At 50.4% G+C, this 21,523-nt stretch overlaps 1 protein-coding gene across 1 annotated transcript in view; it reads right to left on the bottom strand.

Annotated features, from left to right (window-relative positions):
- Positions 1–21,523, bottom strand: part of LARP1 (La ribonucleoprotein 1, translational regulator) — a 56,827-nt gene that overhangs the window by 17,541 nt on the left and 17,763 nt on the right. Inside the window, 7 exon segments of the mRNA XM_047731626.1 lie at positions 829–973; positions 1,867–2,029; positions 2,129–2,335; positions 2,412–2,540; positions 3,488–3,662; positions 4,616–4,681; positions 4,925–4,986. Of these exon segments, the coding sequence (XP_047587582.1) occupies positions 829–973; positions 1,867–2,029; positions 2,129–2,335; positions 2,412–2,540; positions 3,488–3,662; positions 4,616–4,681; positions 4,925–4,986 (947 nt within the window).

Here is a 21,523-nt window from a genome sequence, read left to right as displayed (position 1 = left end):
AGCAGGCAGTGATGGACAGCAGCTTGCCTCACAAGGGAACAAATGAAATGCTCTGTGCCACCGAGAGAACATATCATTATCTATAAAGGAGTCTTGACAAAAAGGGGAGGAAAACCCCCCAAACCTGAATCTGATCAGGCCTCTGCATCAGCAGTTTACACAAAATTTGGAATACAGATGAACACGTCAGATGCCACCACTGTGTCCCGTGAGAAATTAGGCAAGATACACAACCCAGTTTTATCCAAATAATGAGTTGCAAGGAAAAAGACAGGGGAAGAGGACACTTAGTAAGACAACACATGGGTCTTATTTGGATCCCGATTCTCATCAAGTACAAAATTTTTTTCCCCCCCAAATAGGGTGAATTGCAATGGACGGTTTGGACATATTAAGGAACTGTTAATATCTTTATATGTGATAATGATACGCTGACCACGTTTGTTTGTTTGTTTTAACCAGCTATTTATCTTTTAGAGATTACTGAAACATGGATGAAATGTCAGGTTACCTGAGATTTTCTGCAAAGTAATTTGGAAGAGGAAACAGATGGGGGATAGATGGAGTAAGACAGGCCATGAGTTGACAATTGCTGAGGCTGGGCGATGGTTTCATCATACCATTCTGTCTACTTCTGTAAATGTCTGCAATTTTCCATAGTAAGAGGGAGAGAGAGGAGAGAAAGAGGGAGGCAGAGAGGCCAGCCAAGTCTTGAAACTTTAGCAGAGGTCATCAGATGACAGGGTTCTCTGCGGGGGCCCACACTCCAGCTCTGTAAGTAAGGACCTTTCCTTCCCCTGCACCCCAGCCCCAGGGAGGGAGACCTACCGCAAAGATGAGTGAAATGTCAGTGGTAAGGGCCTGCACTCGGTGGAAGGAAGCAATAAGGGTGATGGGAAGGAAACCGTCAGCATCCATTTTCCGTCGCAGGAAGAAGTCTCGCTCTAAATTGTCCACGCTGAAGTAGTATTCGCTAGGTGGAGGGGAGAAGATGGAGGGTTGCTGCGTCACTTAGAGGAGACTGCCTTTCTCATCCTGTACGCCCCGGCCACCTCACATAGCCTCTGACCGACCCTGACCCTATCGTACATATGTACGGTATTACAGGCTGAAAAGAAATGTTACCCTGTTGTGGCTCCCTAACCTTGGTCAGACCCATTCCCCCAGCCCTTCAGCCTCGCTGGCAAACCCCTCATCCGCCTTTACAACCCAGTTCCACTGTTACCAATCACCTTCTCTTCTCCCAAAATACTGTCACACTCTCCTGAAATGATCTACTTCCTTGTATGGCTTCCCCACTGGACCAAGGGACAATATATGGGAGTGGCTAGGAGCTAGGGTTTTGCCATCAGACAGAAATGGATAAAATCTGTGCCTTGTTGTTTACCAGCTGTGAGACTCTGGGCAAGTTCCAGGGTCTGTCTGCTCATCTCCGAAACGGAGGTAAGACCTAGCCCACAGGACTAGTGCAGGACTAAATAAGATAATCCTGTAAAGCACTTAACACTGCACCCCGCCAACAGGGGGAACCCTGCACGTGTCTGCCAGCATTCTGACCATGCCGCCATTACAAAGAGAGCTGCTGAGCGGGTAGACACCGGACATTCCCTCTCCTTTTCGTTGGTGGTATTTCTAATTTTCTTAGGGCAGATATGGTATTACTTTTGCAATAAATATTACCTTTATGAAAAATCAGCTTTTAAAGGATAAGCAGCAGTTCCCTCTCTCCCAGTTCCAGCCAGGGGCAGCCTCTGGGGCTAGCAGAGCACCAGGAGGACCTGTGCATCGCTGCTCTGCCCACCAGCCACCCTCTGACAGGTCCCGACACCCTACGCCTCTTCAGGAAGAAGGCTCCCGTCCACTCACATCTGCCGCTTGATGTAGTCTTTGAGCAGCTCCTGGTCCACACTGTAAAGCTCAGTGCTGCTGACATTGTCAAAGTAGTAGGTGATGTTGTTCATGTACTTGGGGGTGCGAGGCCCCTCTGCACCGTCAAACTTTCGGTAGCCAAATTGGTAGTCAAAATGGGCTACGGGGCAAATGGGTGCCATAAGGGAGGGGAGATCCCTGCCCACCGCCCCCGCCACACTCCCTCGGACATCCCGGAGCCCAAAGGGGCCTCACGTACTTCGAGTGCCACCCCGGCCGCGTCCCCGGCCGCGACCACGCCCCCGTCCACGGCCACGGAAGGAAGCCCGCGCCCCACCAGCCCCATCACTCTTCACACTCGATGTCTCGTCCTGGTCGTGCCAGGCAGGCTCCGGTTTGGTCTCTGGTTGCCAGGCTGGGGTTGGGGGGGCCATGGGTACGGGCACGTAGGTGGCAGGCTCAGACCCTATGGGGAGAGGGGCACTGGGTCACGCCAGAGGGTGACCCCCGTGTCCAGGTGCTCCACAGTGGGCGGTGCATACCTTTGATCTCCCCTCGGTTGGCAGCTGTGTGCCGTGGCTCTGGTGGGCGAGCAGGGCGTGAGACCAGTTTTTCTCTGGGCACCTCAGGCTTCATGTCTATTTGCAACGGAACCCACTTGTGTTTGTTCCCTGGAGGACAGCATGGGGACATGAGGAAGTCTTGAAGGAGAGGTCCCTTCTAGCCATCTCTACCTCTGTTACTCCTCTGTCTGGAGCAAAAGGTCTGATTCCAATCTGATGACCTTGGGCAAATTCCTCCTCCCACACTGGACCTCATTTTTAGCTCTAAAATAAGGAAGCCATGGACCTCAGGGTGACAGTCAGTCCTGGCTGACTCCTAATATCTATTTCTCCATGGTCGGAGAACCCCCTTCTGAGGCCAGACACATGGGGGCCTAAAATTGAGACTGCGCTTCCAGGCTCCCTTTAGACATGTGCCCAAATCCTGTCTACAAGAGCTACGTTAAAGTAGGCAATTCCAGGCTGAGTCCTTCAAAGGGAGCCACTCTCCCCCTTTTCCACTCCTGCTAGTTGAAATGCGAAGCAAAGAGTGAGCCACCCTGGATGAGAAGAGCCAACACACCACAGCAAGAGGAAAGGAAAACGAGATGAAATGGTCGCCATTCTAGAGCTGGCCTACTTACACCCAGCTGTCAGGTGAGAGAAAGAACCTTCTATCTTGTTTAAAACACTGTTACTTTGAATCTCTGTTAGAGAAGCCAACCCCTAACCCTGAACACCTTAGCCAAGGAAATGGGAACTCTTGCCTTTAAACAAAATCTTACATGGGACAGCAATACAGCGAAATACACTGATTATTCTGAGGCGGGGACCTCATCTGTTCTGTGCACTGCTAGGAGCCCAACTGTTGAGAACAGGGCCTACCAATTCTTGTTAAGTAACACAAGGAACTGACAGACGGAAGGCAGAAGTGAAGACTGCGGGCCCAGAGGGCTACGTCAGTCAGCCTCCCAAGGAGTTCTCGGGGCTCCGGAAACCCATCTGGCAGCCCCAAGTTCTGATGCTTCACAGTTCTGCCTGCCACTTCTCCCAAGCCCTGCCGCCAAGTCACTCACCTTTCTTTTTCTGGCCCCCTCGCTGGCAGTCCTCGTCCCCATTCTTCTCCTCCCCAGATTCATCTGATTTGGTTTTCGGGCTCTCTTTACTATCGCTTCCCTCTCCTTTCTCCTGTTCCTTCATGTCTTTTCTGGGTGGCAGCTTCCGGGCAGGCTGGGACTTGTGGGACTGTGGCTGCAGCAGGAAGCAGAGTAATAGGGAGGTGAGGTGTACCTGAGAGCCTCCTGGGATGGGAGAGGAGGGAACCCCTGCTACTAGAGAGACAGGGCAGGAACTAGGAACTGAAGCATGTGACGAGTTGAACTAGATGTATTCTTAGGTCCCGTTTTTAAGCCTGAGAGGCTTCCACTGGGAAGCGTGGTCAGGCAGGCAGCAGGTGGGAGACAATCTGTCTCTCCATCTTCCTTGAGTCTTGAGAAACAACCCTCAGGACACAGGGGCTATATATTTACTCCCCACAAGACCATACTGTCCTGGCAATCTGTGGTATGGAAGAGCTGCTGGCCCTCAGCTTGTCCACAGCAACCCTGTCTGTGGCATGAAGGCCAGAAGTCGCAGCTAGTGAGGAATCTAGGCCATCAGCCCAGCACAAAAACACCAGAAAGACAGGACTGATCTGGAGTTCCTCCTCTGCTGGGACTAGAGTGTGCTACAAAAGCTTCCCTAAGACATATGTTCTAGAGGTGGGTACTTGGCCTAATGGCCAGTCTCCTGCTTCACTCACTAGCAACCCAAGTACGGCTGATGGAAAACACAAGCTCTGGAACAACATAACACACTTGACTTCCAATCCCCACCTGACCATCAAGGGCTGGTTATGAGCCTCTCCCAAGGGCTCACAGTTATTATCTTCAGTGGCCTCATCCGTAAAACAGGAATTGCTAAAGGACCTGTCTCTAAGTCACCGTGAGGGACAGGTGCAATGGTAAGCAGCACTTGGCAGTTCCTGACATACAGCAAGGGCTCAAATGATGATGATCCTTAGCTACTTCAGCGCTGCCGTAGTATACCAACCACTCCTCCTAAAAAACCGAATAAGGTAAGATCCAAGGCTCTGACAACTTAAGGAACCAAATGTGTGTATGTCCAGAGCATCCAAACCTGCCCATTCTTCCCCACAGACGTACCTGTACACTCTTGTGGGCTATCTCTCCAGGTGTGGGCCAGTTGATTGCATCTCCAAAGTCACCAACCTGCAAGACACATTCTATGAGGGCCCTGGGGTGGCCTTGTCTCTGCCATTCAGCCCCTCACCCCACATACCATTCCCCCAAGAGATCAGAAGCCATAATCAGTCTGTCCACTACAACCATCCACACTGGAGGCCCAGAGGGGCTCCACCACTACTGAGAAGATCCAGAACTACCCAGAAGCTCAGAAGAGGCCACCCCCTCTTTCTTCAAGAAAGTCCCCTTCGGTTGCTTAGGTCTCCTTACCTTGCTGCCTTTGCGCTGTTTAGGAACTGCCGCCCTCACCACTTTGGCTGGAGCAGAATGTTCTGAGGGAACAAGAAGGGAGAGGTGGTTATGCAAAACCCATGGAGGGGGGCCACCACTAGTTCCTCACCCTTTTTACCATCCCTACACCATCAAACAACCTGCAGGTTTCCAAAGGAGGAAGACGTGGTGAAGAGGGGAAGGACACAGCAACAACTGTACCAGCCTCTCGGAAGCAATCACAGAAAGTGAGATCATGGACACAAACAGCGGCCAACAGCCCAGGAACTCAACACTGAAGCAGAAAGGCCCTCCTGGCTCTGCACCCTCCATAAAGAGGGCCCTGAGTCCTGGGGAGGGTAAAAGTCCATGACTGAGGCCATGCCAGAGCCGGCTCTATAGCGGAAGGCTGCCTAATCCCAGCAGATTCCAAAAAGGAAGGATCTGAAAGGCCTTCTCGGGCTCTAATACTGTGGAAGCCTGTGTGTGAGCAGGCCCAAGCTAGTGATCACGGGGAAGGCAAGATAAAAACCCTGAGCTGGCAAACAAGTCCAGGGCTCTCTCTTCTAAGCTTCCCCATCCCCTCACCCAGGCCAGCTCAGTCCTCAATGACTGCAGTCAACAGAAGGGTTAGCCACTCAGGAAAGACTGCTCTCCAAATTCCCAAAGCAAAAGTGAGACCCACTTGACTCAATGGTCCCGCCTTTAGGAATTTATCCTAATCATACAAATTAGATGCGTGTTTAGAGTTAACGTAAAAACCTGTAGTACATAACAGAAGTGCTAGGTCTAACTTTAAAAAATTGAAAACCTTTCATGTCCGACAGCAGAAAAATGGCTAAAGAAATTAGTTCAACAATTTTTAGAGCAGTCATTAAAAAAGAAAATGCTCTCTGCCAGAGATAAAGGATATGAAAAGATAAACGCAATAAATGAGAAGAGTTGCAATATTATTTATTTTTTAAAGATTTTATTTATTTGTTTGACAGAGAGACAGCGAGAGAGGGAACACCAGCAGGGGGAGTGGAAGAGTGAGAAGCAGGCTCCCCGCTGAGCAGAGTCCCATGTGGGTCTTGATCCCAGGACCCTGGGACCATTACCTGAGCCAAAGGCAGACACTGAACAAGTGAGCCACCCAGGCGCCCCTGCAATCCCATTTTTATAAAGCAAATAAAAAGCATGTATATTTAGGGGCACCTGAGTGGCTCAGTAAGCTGAGCACCAATTCTTGGTTTCAGCTCAGGTCATGATCTATCTCAGAGTTGTGAGCCTCACACGCTCAGCAAAGTCTCCTTGAGATTCTCTCTCCCTCTCCCTCTGCCCTTCCCCCTGCTTGCTCAAGTTCTTTCAACTATTTTTAAAAAGCCCCATGTATATGCACATACACACCAGTAGGAGCATCTAGAAGGCCATATAACCAAATATTAGCAGGAGTAAAGTAGTATGTTAACAGTGATTTAATTCTGTTTGGAATTTTCCGGTCATTTCAACAAAGACATGGGCTTTTTATAAAAAGAAAAAAAAAATTTTAAAGGAAGTAACTCTAAAAGGTCTGGTCCCTTCTACACCTACGCTTTTTTCCAAACACACTTCTGAAGAACAAGGGTTTCTGAATCTTGCCACCCCCAGAGAGCCATGGGAAAAGGTACATCCTGGGGCTCTGCTCACCCACTTCTCTCCAATCACCTTGACTCCACTGTTGGCCAACCATGCCAAGGCAAGAGCTGCCCCCAGTCCCTGAGCAAAGAAATCTCCCTAGTTGGCCTCAAAGGAATTTTTTACTCTTTTTTTTTTTTTTAAAGATTTTATTTATTTATTTGACAGAGAGAAATCACAAGTAGGCAGAGAGGCAGGCAGAGAGAGAGGAGGAAGCAGGCTCCCCGCTGAGCAGAAAGCCCGATGTGGGGCTCGAACCCAGGACCTGGGATCATGACCTGAGCCGAAGGCAGCAGCTTAACCCACTGAGCCACCCAGGCGCCCCAATTTTTTACTCTTTGAACAGACCCATGTTCTCTTAATGAGTAGAAAGAGCCCGTGACTATTGTGAGGCCACAGTATTCTTGACTTTCAAACCCTACCGGAGCCACTGCCCCTCAAGATACCAGACAGACCTTCAGAGAGCTGGAGCTGTGGAACCCAGCCCACAGCCTCTTCCATCCTCGGTGCCGGACAGGGGAAACCCAGAAAATCTCTCAGTCCCAAGAGGATGAAGCTTGTAGAACCAGGGAGCTACTATGCACCAACTTTCTTGCCAATCCTGGGTGGCCCCGAGAAGCTTACCACCACCCAGTTCCCCAACTGGGCTGCTGCTTGAAGCCAGAACCCGGCAGAAGCAGCTGGTACAGGATCATCTCCCTTGACTACACCTGAGTTATGGCCGTAATCACTTCTCCAAGAACCCATGCTCCAGCCCCCAAAACACTCCCTGCATGCTATCAGGACAAGAGCAGGCCAAGGGCCTGCAACTTCAAGTTCATTAACAAGGAGCAGGAAAAGAGAATCAGGCTCAGAGAGCAAGGTGTTCCTGGAGACTTTCCTTGAAAAGGTGAGGAAAAGTTCTTCAGGTCACGGTTTCTTCTAATAAAAACCCTTAAAATTGGGAGGAGTCCTATCCTGTGATCACCCTGCCTGACATTTCACCCACCAAGATCACAAAGGGACATGTAATGTACTGAAAGTTGGGGCTTCAATTAATGGGAGAGCCATCTTACCACTACAAGACCACAGTGAATCCCTATTCCCTCACCAACCCCAAGATGACTTGAGAAAATAAGGCTGATCTGGACATACACAGGATTATTCTTCAAGGAGTCCTATGTGCAGTTTATTGAAAAAACCTCATGCCTTAGCTAGCCCCCTGCTGCCCCCCAAGACCCATAGTGCCCTGCTCTTGTTCTGCTCACAGCTAGAACTTTAGTCTCCCTCTATTCTAAGGAAAAACAAAGTCTCCTAGAGACATAAGAGTGCACTAGGGAGAGAGAACTACTTCTGCTGTTATGTAAAATTCCTAGATCTGTTAAAATCCTGTGGGGGCCTAGGAGAAGCCGGTAAGGCTTGAATGCACTGCTGTCAGGCCCTGTGGGAGACCAGAAAAAAAGACTAGGCTTTCTGACTTCAGAAATCAGAAAATCAGAAATCAGAAAACACATTCCTTTCCGGGTCCCCATCCTCCCCACCTCCCAGCATCCTCCCTCACCAGGCAACCAACCAACACACTCTTCAGCTCCACAATATATACAGGGCTTGGCATCTGAAATGGCTCCCAATGAAAACCAATCTTTTGCACAGGTGCCAATCCCCACACGTCCAGTATCATCCCAGCCAAAACAGGGAATAAGCCCCCTCCTTCCGCCTCTGCGTTCGGGACACTTGGGCCAGCTGCCACTGACCCAAGCCCAGCTCAGGAAACACTAAACTTGCCACCCTGCACCTGCACAAGAAAACAGTCATAGAAGGTTAGAGCAGCAAAAAGGACCATGGTTTTCTAATCCCTTCTGTCTGCAGATAGGGAACCGAGCCCTGAAGGTGCCTCCCTAGGAACAGCCAGGATGAGAGCCAGAAGTCCCAACTCTCTTTGTTCAAGTGCTCTTCGGGCTTGCCATGAACCCCAGGTGTCCACCGGTAGGTTCAAAACTCCTTCCTGGTGCCATCTTGATAAAAGAAGGAGTTACTGAAGACAGAGATAGGTTCTCAGATACTGGAGGTACAAGTGTGGTGAGGCAGGCCCTGCTTGAGGCCCACCTTTCTAAGGAAGCAGGATGGCACAAAGGGGCTGCAGGAGGACCTTCCTCCTTGATAAAGGCAAGTCAGGAGCTACCAGGTAGCTGGAAAAGGAGAAAAGCCACTTTCCCACAGGACCATCCTCAGCAAAGAAGTCGGTAATGATTCTAGTTCCAGGGGGTGAAGGGGCTTCCTAAATATACACCTGCATTTGGGTCTTAAATGAAGCCCACCAGAACCTCTCCTCTACGTCTGGTTGTGGTCGTCGGGGTGGAACACCAGGAGACTTTGTGAACCTAGATCCGCATGGCCAACTCACCATTTTCATTCAGGTTACTGAGAGCGGCAGGCAGCAGGGGAGCTAAACCACCACGGCTAATGTGGGATAGCAGGGAACAAGGTGGGCAGAGGTGGGTGCCGAGCGGGGGAAGGGCAGAGGGCAGCTCCCCTGCAAAGTGGAGCGGCTGACTGCGTAACACGCCGAGATTTGCTCTCTCAGCCTCAACTGCAGTCCCTTCATCCAAACACAGTCGAGGAGAGCAGACAGCCCATCGTAACCACACGGATTTATTATCTACTACACATTCTCTGCCCCCGGAGAACCCCTCTGAACTTGAGTTTCCTCATCTCTAAGACTGAAGTCCTGATTATCTCACAGCACAGCCGTGATGGTTCCCTGAACAGAGCAGCAGAGGGCCCAGCACACAGCAAATGCAAAATACTTCAATTCAGATTCACACACAAAGTTTACTACTTCCAAGTAATCTTCATCCTCATCATTAAAAAGGAAAAAACAGTCTCTCAACATGAAAAGAATCAGAATGTGTGGAGAAAAACTCCTCAGGATCAACCAGCTCAATTCCCTGATTCAGATTACAAGTGCCTGCCCCGCTCCTGCCAACTCCAGCCTGGCCCTTCTTCCGGAACCGCCCTGCATAGACAGGCTGGGCTCCAGGGCAGGTTTCCCCAGGAAAGAGGAAAGAAAGAGGGGAAAATTCACCAAAGGTCCCCGGGGGAGGCTTTGGCATAAGCCCCTGCCACGCCAGAGGAAGGAAGAGCACAGGGAAGGCTTGGAGTTCTGACTTTAATTACAAATCCCTTTCTGGGTCCCCTCCCCACCAGCCTCAATTTTTTACATAGCATGGAAGGAAGAGAGCCTGGCCCTCAGGAGTATCTCTCAGCCTACAACGGGACCAAACCCATAAACACCTGGTATAAAGCCAGATAAAACAAACAAACACACACATTTTCTATACTGTCTTGTTCTAGAAAAATCCTAATGCTACTGACCCTTTGCAGTAAAAGCAACCCAGAGGGGCCAGATCCAGGAGACCTCAAGAGCAAAGACTGGTCTCCCAGTGAGAGACTAGAGGCTTTCAGGGAGAAGGCACAAGGGTGAGTCGAACTCATCAGGTCATGGAGAAAAGAACTGGTAAGAGGGAGAAGCTAGAAATGAAACTGGGGGACAAACGTGGGTAAAAGGTGAGACCAGGCGGGGCCGGATGGTAGAGACGCTGCAGGCCTGAGTGGGTGGCCAGAGAGTTCAGCCTCAGTGCCAGCAGAACGGACAAGACCTAATGTTTATGTTGGGGCTGGTACCACTGCCTGAAGATTGGCATCTGAAAAGGGTGTTTACCCTGACTGGAAAGAACTTCTACCTGGGAGAACAGGGGAATTTATTAGGTTAAAGAAGGGGCTGCATTACCCGAGTTCATACTCATCCACCTGTGGACCTTCATCTGGCCATTAGGTCACTCTCCCTGGGGAGCCCTCCCAGACCCCCACTCAAGTGCCTCTGCTCCATGCTCTCCCAGCACTCTAGCCCTCACCCCCTGATTACGTGGCTCCTTGAGTGCCACATAATCAGTAATCCCAGTGTCTAACTCAGGGCCTGGCAACATCTGTTGAATGAATGAGTTCACAAACCCATCTCCTCCATGATTTTATACCGAAGAAAAGAGGCTTTGCTTTCCAAGTGCTAATTCCCAAGGCTACAGTCTCACCCTCCCACCTTTAGTCAGAGCTCTCCCCAGGCAGAGAAACAAGAAACCTAGGCACTTCTGGCTTCCAGAAAAACCCCACACCAAGCCATGCCTTGACTCTGAGGTACCCGATTACCTGCAATCAGGGCTGGGTCCTAATCCAGACTCTGGCACTTGTATAACCTTGCCGGGGAGTGGGCACTACCTCCCATCCTGCCCAAGCCTCACCTTCCTCAAATGAATGGAAAGGTAGTAACATGAGGTCTAGAGGTATGAAGGGAGAGAAGGCAAGCCCTTGACCACTGAGATTTCTCATGCAAGCAGAAGAGATGCTAGCAATCAGCTGTGGTCAGAATAGTAACAAGTGCTTATGAAATGCAGTAAGCCCTTACTAGATGCCATGCATTGCTGGAACACTGAGCTAGTTTCTCTAATTGGTCTCATTTTACAAATGAGAAAACCAAGGCACAGGGCAGAAAGATTTGCCCAAAATCACAAGCACCAAGCAGGACGACAGGATTTGATGCCAAGCAGTGTGACACTAAAACCTGTGCTCTCAACCACTAGGAGGGCAGTCCAAGTTCCCTGCTCACTGTGGCCAACAGGGCAGGCCCTCAGTAGCAGGGATGTGGGGTTATCATTCTACACACTGGGGAAAACCAAGGCTTACTGCAGAAAAACCTAAGGTCATAGAGCAGGGCAAGTCACAATCCCATGACGGGACGCCAACAATCTGACAATCCCCTTCTCCCTACACAGAGACAGGCAAGGGAAAAATGCCACCACGCACCCAGCTGAAGTCCCTACTTCTGGCACCCCAGCAGCCCTGGTGCGGAAAGAGGCACTGCTTCCAGGCCCAACTCCCAGTTCTTCCACTCCTGCCTCTGCCCCAATGTAATGAGGTTCTGGTGGTTGGGGGTTTCCAGCTAACACGGATTCTACCCCCACCTCTAGCCTCCCGATATGGGGAAGGCCACCACTATCTGCATAAGCTGCAGCCTGGAACCATGAATGCAGAAGGCAGCAAAAGCAGCTAAGAAGAAGGTGAGGCAGGAAGAGTCTGGGTGACGTCGCCCACCTGTGCTCATCCCTCCTATGCCAGCCCAGGGGCAGAGTCTGAAAACCTGGTATATTCTCAGCTATCACCCACCCCGGAGATTGGGCTAGGGTCACGGAGGAGTTTGTTGACCACAAGCCTCTCATCCCATCTCCACTGACCCTAACAGCTCTTAGGCAGAAACCTTCCAGAGTAAAAAGGATGCTGAGCTAACTTCCTCCCCTGCTCACCAGTTCTTGCTGCTGCCATTGCCACCACTCCTCAGAGACCTCTCTCTGCCCAGCCCTCCCATCCTGACTCCACCAGACCTGTGGATGAAACGGAGAAAGGGGCTGGAGGGCATCCCTGTGTGGAGGTTTCGGGGTGTGGGGAGCCTTCAGAATATCAGACCATCCTGAGGCTTGGCTCAAAGGAAGCTGCCGGCCACAGTCTGTGCCCCTTGGCCTGGGAGGAGGGGCAGGGCCACTGGGCTCCAGTCACATGGAGCTGCCTGGCCTGGCCCAGGCCCATCCCCAATGGACTATCTTTAGCCTGTGGTGACCAGGCAGCCTGGCGCCCCCAATCTCCCTGAACAGACATGGACCTTGCCCCTAAGGCTGGTGCTAGCCCCTGAAGTCCTGCCCACAAACTAATAAACATCACAGCTGCGACACACAAGCACCGAGCGTCAACACCCTAACTTTGCTGAAGAGCACATTTGGTTCTAGGTTCGAAGAGCTGTAATAACAACTCCTGTTGACTGGGTGCTAGTCTAAGTTGCTTTGTAGGTGTTGACTTTACTAAGCTGCCTCAAAAAGACACTACTATTCCAGTTGCTCAGAAAGCAAAATGGCCTAGTATATATTACGGATGACATTACTCACAGACCTCAGCATTAATTTCAGATTTCTTCCAAGGAAGTCTTCCCTGCGAGTGCCCAATGTAAAGAGCTACCCAACTAGGAACTCTGGAGAAAATTCTAATTCAGTCTGTAACTTGGGGTCTTCAGAGCCACCCCCAGAAATGACTGCAACTATATCTCAACCCCACTCATCACTTACTGAGGCTGTATTACGTCCTTGCAAGGTGCCAAAGTTCCCGTCTCTCTTGTTTTTTCTAAGATTGTATTCATTTACTTGACAGAGGGGGGGGGGCAGGCAGACAGGGAGGAGCGGGCTCCCCGCTGAGCAGTGAGGTCGATGTGGGGCTCAAGCCCAGGACCCTGGGATCATGACCTGAGCCAAAGGCAGACACTTAACCAACTGAACCACCAAGGCGCCCCTCAGATGCCAAAGGTCTTTACATACAGCAGCTCATTTGTTTTTCACAACCACTCAGGAGGTAGGGTTTGGATGATTCCCAGATCACAGATGAGGACACTAAGGCTGAGAGGCTAAATGACTTGTCCAAGCTCAGCAGGCTACCAGGTTCCAGAGTGGGAGAGAAATCCTCATACAGACTGACCCCCTGGGCTTTGTCAGCCTGTGATACACTTTTTGTGGACAGTGACCACCAACCACATGGGCTAGGGATCTTTTCTACCTTGCCTGAAGACCTGTGTAACCCCAGACTGAGCACATACATGGCAGGCCCACAGTCAACATTTGACTCAATGAAGGAATTTACCTAAGTATGGGTGCTTCTCAAAGAACTCCCAAAGCGTTCTCCTCTGGGAGGAAAGGTGAGTGACCCCTCTGCATCACGACTGGATAGCACAGCGGTACGGTCCAGCACCAGCAACCCCTGTGGAGTCTAGAGCTCTGTTCTGTTCTCAGACTTGGAATCGGTGAGCTTTAACCCAAACCAGTTTGTGGAAAAGAGAGGACAAGAGAGGGTATGCAGCAAAAAAACACACAGCACACGAACCTCCCAGACGTTCAGCCTCCAGGCCTCAGGCTGTAGCAGAAATCCCAAGGCGGGCTGACAGCCTTGGCAAGCCGGGAGGCACATGTACCAGCTAAGGGGGCAGCAGCAGCACCTGCTCAGAAGCAGGCAAGCTCTCCCCTCCAACGACCTGGTGTTGCCAGGGCTTCTGAGTTTTCCCAGAAAAGCAGAAAAATAAAGTAGAATTTCCTGCTTTATAAATACTGCTAAACAGTTCACCTTAAAAAAAAAAAAAATCGTCTACAAGCCAAATTCCACTTCTGGGCTCCCGCATGCTCTCCTAAGCCCTGGATTTCAGGAGCCACCCCTCTCGGGAAGGTTCTGAGGCACAAGCGATGCTCTGCTGCCTGCCTGACTCCACCATCCTGATGTGGGAGGCTACTAACCTGAAAGTTGATTTTCCCATTCCCTAGTACTCACCCACCATCTCAGGTAATACAAATTCATTTTTTAGAAAGATTTTGAGAGGAGAGAGAGTGAGCTTGTGCACTAGCAGGGGAAAGGCAGAGGGAGAGGGAGAAGAAGACTCCCAGCTAAGCAGGGAGCCTGAAGTGGGGCTCAATCCCAGGATCCTGGGATCATGACCTGAACTGAAGGCAGATGCTTATGCAACTGAGCCACCCAGGTGCCCTTCATTTTATTGTCTTAACCTAATTGTCTGCTTCAAGAGGCTTCTCAGCCTCCCCCGTCCCAATTACTTCGATTATCACTTTTATTGGAACCGAGAGGCTCTGAGACCCAGCCAAGGCCAGAAGGGACTTGAGAAGGCATCTCCTTGTACAGACAGGAAAAGTGAACCCAGGAGGGGCCAGGCTGTGCCCACCGTGGCCAGTGAATTGTTGTGGAGCTGCCGCTGAATACCCAGCTCCTGCCCTCAAGTCCAGAGCTCTCCCAGCTGGTAGGGAAGCCAGTTTCCTGCCGAAACAGACTATGCTCTATGCACCGGACACCCACTCATGGGAAGGGGGCAGGGCATGCGTGGGTGCTGGAGGGCAGGCTTAGGAACCCAAGCGTTAGAGAAATTGCCCCCGTTTTTCAGAAAACAACTTCTCACATGGAACTGGAACACATGACAGAGGAGGAGTGCTCTTGTTGAAGCGGATCTAGGAGGCAGAGGTCATTTCTACCTCCAACTTTTTTCTTCACACCTCCCCAGGGCTCCCTCTGCAAGACAGGATGCAGGCAGGCAAGACTGATCCCTTATCCGTGGGGCAAGGTAGGGCAAGGCACCCCCGCCAGTCCTCAGTTTCCTGCTCTCTGAGATCACCGAGCCCTAACAGCTCCAGCAGTGCAGGCTGGGTCTACCTGGCAAAGCGCAACTCCATGGCAGTGGAAGAGACCTGCCGGGAATCCCGGAAGCGGATGGCAAGCTGGAGTTCTTGGGTAGGAACGAGTTATCCCAACCCAGGTCAGCCGGTCAGCCCTTGCTTCCCAGAAGCAGCTGATCTGTCTCTTTTGAGGATTTCGGGCCAGGGGGCCCCTTCAGTGCCACGTGCTCCACCCCCGCTGGGAAAGAGCAGAGCCCTGGGAAGCCATGGGTGAGGAGAGGGGGCTGCATCATGGGCAGACTTCCCACCACTGCTCAGATGCCCTCGAGCCAACGGCAGGCCCCTTCCCCTTCAGCAAATGAAGAAGGTGTCTACGCTCTACCCAAACCCCACAGCATCACCAACGTACTAGGCTGGGTCCACCCAAAGCCGTTCTAGCCATCAGTTGGGATCAAGAAAGAGAACCCACAAGGCCGGGGGCACGGCCAGATCGGACTAACCTTTCACGCACTTGTAACTTGACAGGCATTAACCACGCCACACAGGAATGAGGGCCAAACGAGCAGGTCCGAGATGGAGGCAAAAAGGCAATATATATGGGAGATCCCAGAGCCAGACAGGATCTCTGACTGTGAGGTTTATGACAGCTGCTAGCTCACACATTTAGCAGCTTAAATGAGGTCCTCATTAAACACACAATGCATAGTATTTTTTTTTCTCTCTTTGAGATAATTCTTCTGTCTGGTGCCTAAAAAATAAGTGAGGTGGATTATGACTGCCAGATTTAAAAAAAAAAAAAATCTCAGGACGTACCTAATTAAATTTGAATTTCAGATGATCAGCAGGTAATCTCTCAGAATAAGTATGTCCTATGCAATATCTGGGACACTTTATACTAAAAAATCATGCACCATTTATCTGAAATTCAAATTTAATTGGGAGACTTGTATTTTTACTTAGTTTTACTTGCTAAATCTGGCCACCAGGGGAAGGAAACACCAGGAAAGAAGGTCCACTGCCCCATGTTCCAGGACAGTGGGGATGGTGAGCAAAGCCCTGGGCTGGGAGTCAAGGGGTGGGAGGCCAGCACCAAGGCAGGTACTAGAGCCCTTGCTGTGTGAGCTTCAGGTGAATTCCTATCTGGGGGTCTTCAGTCCCTCCATTCAGAGGCCTACGGTTAGGATGGACGGGATCCTGTTATCTGCAGTCCTTCCACGCCTAACATCCTTTGGCTTTTATTCCTACATTCACTGATCACCCTAACTACAACTTTAGATGAAGCTAGCTTCCCAGGGGAACAAGCTACTATCAAAACCGCTGCTACAAAGGATATCAGCTCTAGGATTTCATTTTTTAAAAGATTTTATTTATTTATCTGAGAGAGAGATAGCATAAGCACAGGGAGGGGCAGGCAGAGGTGGAGGGAAAAGCAGGGCCCCCAGCTGAGCAGGGAGTCCGGAGTAGGACTCGATCCCAGGACCCTTGGGATCATGACCTGAGCCAAAGGCAGACACTTAACAGACTGAGCCACCCAGGCGCCCCCTCCCTTTTTAAAGATTTTGTTTATTCTACTAGCTAATTCTAAGGTAGGTCTTCTCTGGACACATTTAGGAGTTATTTTATTGAACCCAAAGAGTTTCAATTGTTAAATTCTCATAGGGGTTACCCAGAACTACAACACCGCATCTAACATTTTAAAATCATGGCTGCACTTCTTAAACTGGTAGTGGGTACATCGGTCTCATTTTTATATTTTATGTTATTTTTTTTAAAGATTTTATTTATTTGAGGAGTGAGAGAGAGAAGAAGCAGGGGTAGGAGTAGAGAGAGAGGGAGAAACAGACTCCTGAAGCAGGGTTCAACCCGAGAACTTTGGGATCATGAGCTAGACCAAAGGCAAACACTTAACTGAGCCACCTAGGTGCCCCTATTTTATATTAATTAAAATTAATATTACATCTACTTATTCATCATTAAATTGAACATACTTAGATTAAAATTAAAACATTTAATACTTCTACATTTATGTTTTTTTAAAAAGTATGTTTAATAATTTTTCTAAAAATATTTTAAGTAATCTCTCTAACACCCAATGTGGGGCTTGAACTCACAACCCTGAGATCAAGAGTCACATACTCTGACTTGGCAGAGCTGTTCTGATGGATGTGTAACCCAAGCCCCCTCCCCCTTTACCTTCTGCTCAGCCAGAGAAGCCTGTATGAAAAGCCCTCACGTCACAGCTGTGGAAACTGGGACCAGGGAGCTAGCAGGCTTGCAACACCACTTGGTGGAGAGGGAAGACTTGGTTTAAATGCACATTCCTGGATTCCCTCGAGCTCTAGGAATCAGTTTGAGGAAGACAGAGCTTGGGCATCTACAGTTTTAGCAAGCTTCCTATGCAATACGGGTGCCAGTTAATGTTTGAGAACCGAGCTGCCTGGGAACGAGAGTGCTGGGAAGGAACCCCGGTCTCCGACCCTCGGACCAGGGTCTCCTGTCTGCAGACAGGAATTAACAGGCTCACAAGAGCAGGACATAGCATGAGTTCATTACACACACAAACAGCAGCCACAAGAGGGATGCACAAGGAGCACAACCCCTCCATTTACCCACGAGTTCAATCTTTAGCATTAGGAACCAAGACTCATCAGGCCAAGAAGCCACGGGCTCAATGTCTTGACAGACGTGAGGTCACAAAGGATCAGTCTGGGCTGGGCTTGGGATTCAGTTTCACAACGAGCTCCAAACTATGGCTGTGCCAGAAGGAGAAGAATGAAGGCTCTTTAAGGGAACTGTTTGCCTGCCCCCCTCCTTCACAGCCAAATAATCTCCCCTCTCTTAGGCTAAGCCTGTTCCTTGCTCATCCAATGGCCCCAAGGTCTGGGTCTGCTACATAGTAACGGCTGCCACTTACTAAGCTTTCACCACGCAAGCTTCCTGCTGCAGGTTTTCTGTGCATCATGTCTCCTGATCCTCACAACGGTGGAACTCAATCCCGGTTTCAGAGGCTAAGTGGCTAGCCAAGGTCACAGTGAGAAGACATCTGACCCTAAGGATACGAAATCCCAGGCTACCCAAGGCCTCTTCTGGCAGTGCAGGAGACAAACATTAGGTTCCTCAAGTCCCCAAAGGGCTCCAGCTCATGTGTGCAGGCTGAACAAGGGACTGAGGCCACCAGCGCCGGAATCTGCTTCTCTGAGCCTATTAGCCTGCTTACCTGCCACCAGGTGGGGATGCCATCACGCAGTGTAAGGGAAGAAGGGCAAAGCAACGTCAGGAATCATAGCACTGTTTATCGAAAGGCAATGCTCTAAGGCCACCGGCAAACCAAAGGCCTGAGCTCCACCAGCGCCAAGCCCAGGATTTTGCCGCTTCCAGCAGATCAGAAAGGAAAGGATGGAAGAAAGTGGGAACACCTAATAGGAAAATGGGCAGGCAGGAGAAGGGAAAGGGAGGTGGAAAAAACAGGGACTTTGTGCAGGCCCCGCTCTGGGGCACAGAAGGAAGCTGAACAAAGCATACACCACCACCCATTCAGGTAAACTCTCCTTCCCCTCCTGGCCAGGACTAATGAGCTTGTAAGACACTTCCTCAGCCATCACTGTGTCGAAGTCTCAAACAGTCTGAGGAAGGGCAGATGTGGTTCTCCCCGTATCACAGAACAAGAACTGAGAAAAAGAGCTCCCTGACTTGTGCTAAGAATATCAACTTGTTTTCTGAGGTCCCTGTCCTGAGTTCCCACCACCCTACCATGACACCTGACCACGGCTAACTGGGTTATGGAGGGGCCTGTGTGCCAGGCACCGGGGAAGCAGTGGTGAGTAAGACAATCCCTGTCCTTTGAGGGTTCGCTTCGTACAAGGGCTTTAATCTTAACCTCCACGTGTGACTGCTTCACCTCCACTGCGTGGGATGCAGTTAAATGGGCTCAACATCTGCTGTGGGCATCCCGTTTGCAGTGACTGAAAAATGCTCAACAACAAGGCAACGCATACTACCGACTGTGGATACAGAAATTAGGTAACACTGCCAAGGGTCCAGCCCATGAAGCTAGCAGCTGATGCTGGGAGCAGACATGGGCGCCGTGGGGTCAATGCTCTTTCCCTCCAAAAACTGCTATGTCCCTACCTCAGAAAAGATCTACAAAAACCCTTAGGCTTGGGCTCTTCTGGAGGCATTAAGGCAAGTCCCAGGAAGAACAAAATGCAGAAACACAAGTGAGAATTATGGGAAGGGTGCCTCTGTGGGAAGAGCACTGGGCTAGGAGTCAGGAAAACTGCCTACCTCCCCCCAGCATCAGCGTGGTGCAATGGTTAAGTGCCTGGGCTCCAACACCTGTTCCCCCTTGGTGACTCCGGTTTCTGTAAATGGGAACAGTTTCTAACCTAATGGGACTATAAGGACTAACTGAGCTGCTATTTGTGAAGTGCTCAGAAAAATGCCTAGCACACAGTAAGCACCAAACACTTGTTAGCTACTATCTTGGAACTCTTTTTTTTTTTTAAGATTTTATTTATTTATTTGACAGAGAGAGAGAGAGAGAGAGAGATCACAAGCAGGTGGAGAGGCAGGCAGAGAGAGAGGAGGAAGCAGGCTCCCTGCTGAGCAGAGAGCCCGATGCGGGGCTCGATCCCAGGACCCTGAGATCATGACCTGAGCCGAAGGCAGTGGCTTAACCCACTGAGCCACCCAGGCGCCTCTATCTTGGAACTTTAGAGCATGTCTGTGTATCCGAGCAGGCTTCATCCCTGGTTTGTCCCATTACAAAGCATGCCTGTACAACTTCAGTTTATTTTTCATAAAGGAATGCCTCTATGAATTCAATAAAAGTCGCTGCAGAATCAATCTTCTGTAGAAAGGCCACTGACAAATATTTCTACACCCCCCCTGCTCAGTTTCTGAAGTGAGCCTCCTATTAGGTACTTAGTCCTGGAAGCTTGCGCAGTGCCTCCAGTCTTCCCGGAACCATGTGTTGGGCTCTATCTTAAAGAGCTCACCGGCAGGGCAGAGTATAAGGGTGGACCTGTTTCCAGGAAATGTAGAGCATTTCTGGGCAACACCTCCTGGCCTTCTGAGGGCTCAGGGTGTGTCAACGGCTGGCCCATGTGGTGGGAGGGAAGAGAGCCGAAGGCTCATTGCCTGGAGGAGCAGGAATGACAGCACGCAGGTCAGTTTTGGGGGCCGGTGCTGCCGGACCTAGTCCTCTTCTCATCTATGCTCCTGTAGCTCCTGCCATGCAAAGGGGGCTCCCATTTTTCCTTCCTTGAAAGAACAAAGCAGGATGAAAAGAGACCAAGCACAGGCATCATGATTCCCTTAGTGCCATGTGGGAGACTCTGGCCAAGAGACGGCCTCAGTTTTCTATAAAATGAGAAGTAACCTGATGGCTTCCAAAGTCTCTTTGGATTCTGGCCTTCCTTGAGGATCTTCAAAGTGCTGCCGCCTCGGAAGGGCAGTGGCAGGATGACGCAAATCAGGGGTGGGGCCGAGAAAGCCTAGAATGGCAGAGAAATGGCAGAGAACATTCGAGAGCAACGAAAGCCCAGCAGCAAATGGGGACCCTGAGCAGCCTCTCCACTCCCAGCCAGCGGTCTAGCATTCCCAGGCGGCGGCTGCCCTCGAGCTCCTGCCCCAGGCCTGGCAGGAGGGCCTCCAGCTCAGCGGACAAACTGCTGTGCTCACTGCTCCTGGAAAGATGGGTGGAGTCTAGTATCTTTTTTAAAAAAGTGTTTCTGGAGCTACTATTGAGCCCTTAGTATGAACTCTGTGCTAAGTGCCGCCCTAGCAATATCTTACTTAATAGGAAGACGGATACTTATCTTTTCTTTATTAGTTGTTGATTTAAAGGGGGAAAAAAAGAACAGACTGGCCTCACAAGCTTTTAACTCTGACCCTGGGCAGGTCCCTTAATCACCATAAGACTATGGAAAAGGAATTTCTCCTTAAGAGGGGGCCAACCACCACCCCCTGAAAGGCACTTATGAGATACGAATAAAGAAATGTTACGTGCAGGGGAGCCTGGGTGGCTCAGCGGGTTAAAGCCTCTGCCTTCAGCTCAGGTCATGATCCTGGGGTCCTGGGATCGAGCCCCGTGTTGGGCTCTCTGCTCAGCAGGGAGCCTGCTTCCCTTCCTCTCTCTCTGCCTGCCTCTCTGCCTACTTGTGATCTCTGTCAAATAAATAAATAAAATCTTAAGAAAAAAAAAAAAGAAAGAAAGAAATGTTACGTGCAGTCTTCTAAAACCTTAAGGGCGAGCCCAAAGGCAGTACCAACTCTTACAATCCAAGAGTTAAGTAAGAGTTGCTGAGTAAGACTAGACCCTAGATGAACTGATGGATCCTGGCTTCAAATCCTTGGCTTCGGCAGGTGCCCCCCTGGACCGTATCCTACCCCTTAGGGCAACAGAGCTCCCAAAAGCGTGCAGACCAAGTCACCTCCTCATCTGCTGGAGCAGGCTGCACCCAGCCTGTGCAGACTTGGCTCAGCGTTCCCAGGTGCCATGGTAATGGGGGAGAAGGCCGGATTCCCTGGATCTATCTACCCAGTCTTCCAAACCTCAATCATCAGTAATCCAGTTCCCTTTACCTGAGGGCTAATCCAAGGTCTGCTGCTTGTCCCCAGCTATCCTACAAAGGGGCGGGGGTAGCCAGCAGCATGTGATCTACTTAGAAAGGAACCCCATCTTACAGTCTGAAAAACTGAAGCACAA

Source organism: Lutra lutra, chromosome 5 (genome assembly GCF_902655055.1).
Source record: "Lutra lutra chromosome 5, mLutLut1.2, whole genome shotgun sequence".
Classification (NCBI taxonomy): domain Eukaryota; kingdom Metazoa; phylum Chordata; class Mammalia; order Carnivora; family Mustelidae; genus Lutra; species Lutra lutra.
Note: the sequence above shows the minus strand (reverse complement) of the source record. Positions and strands in the feature narration are given on the sequence as shown.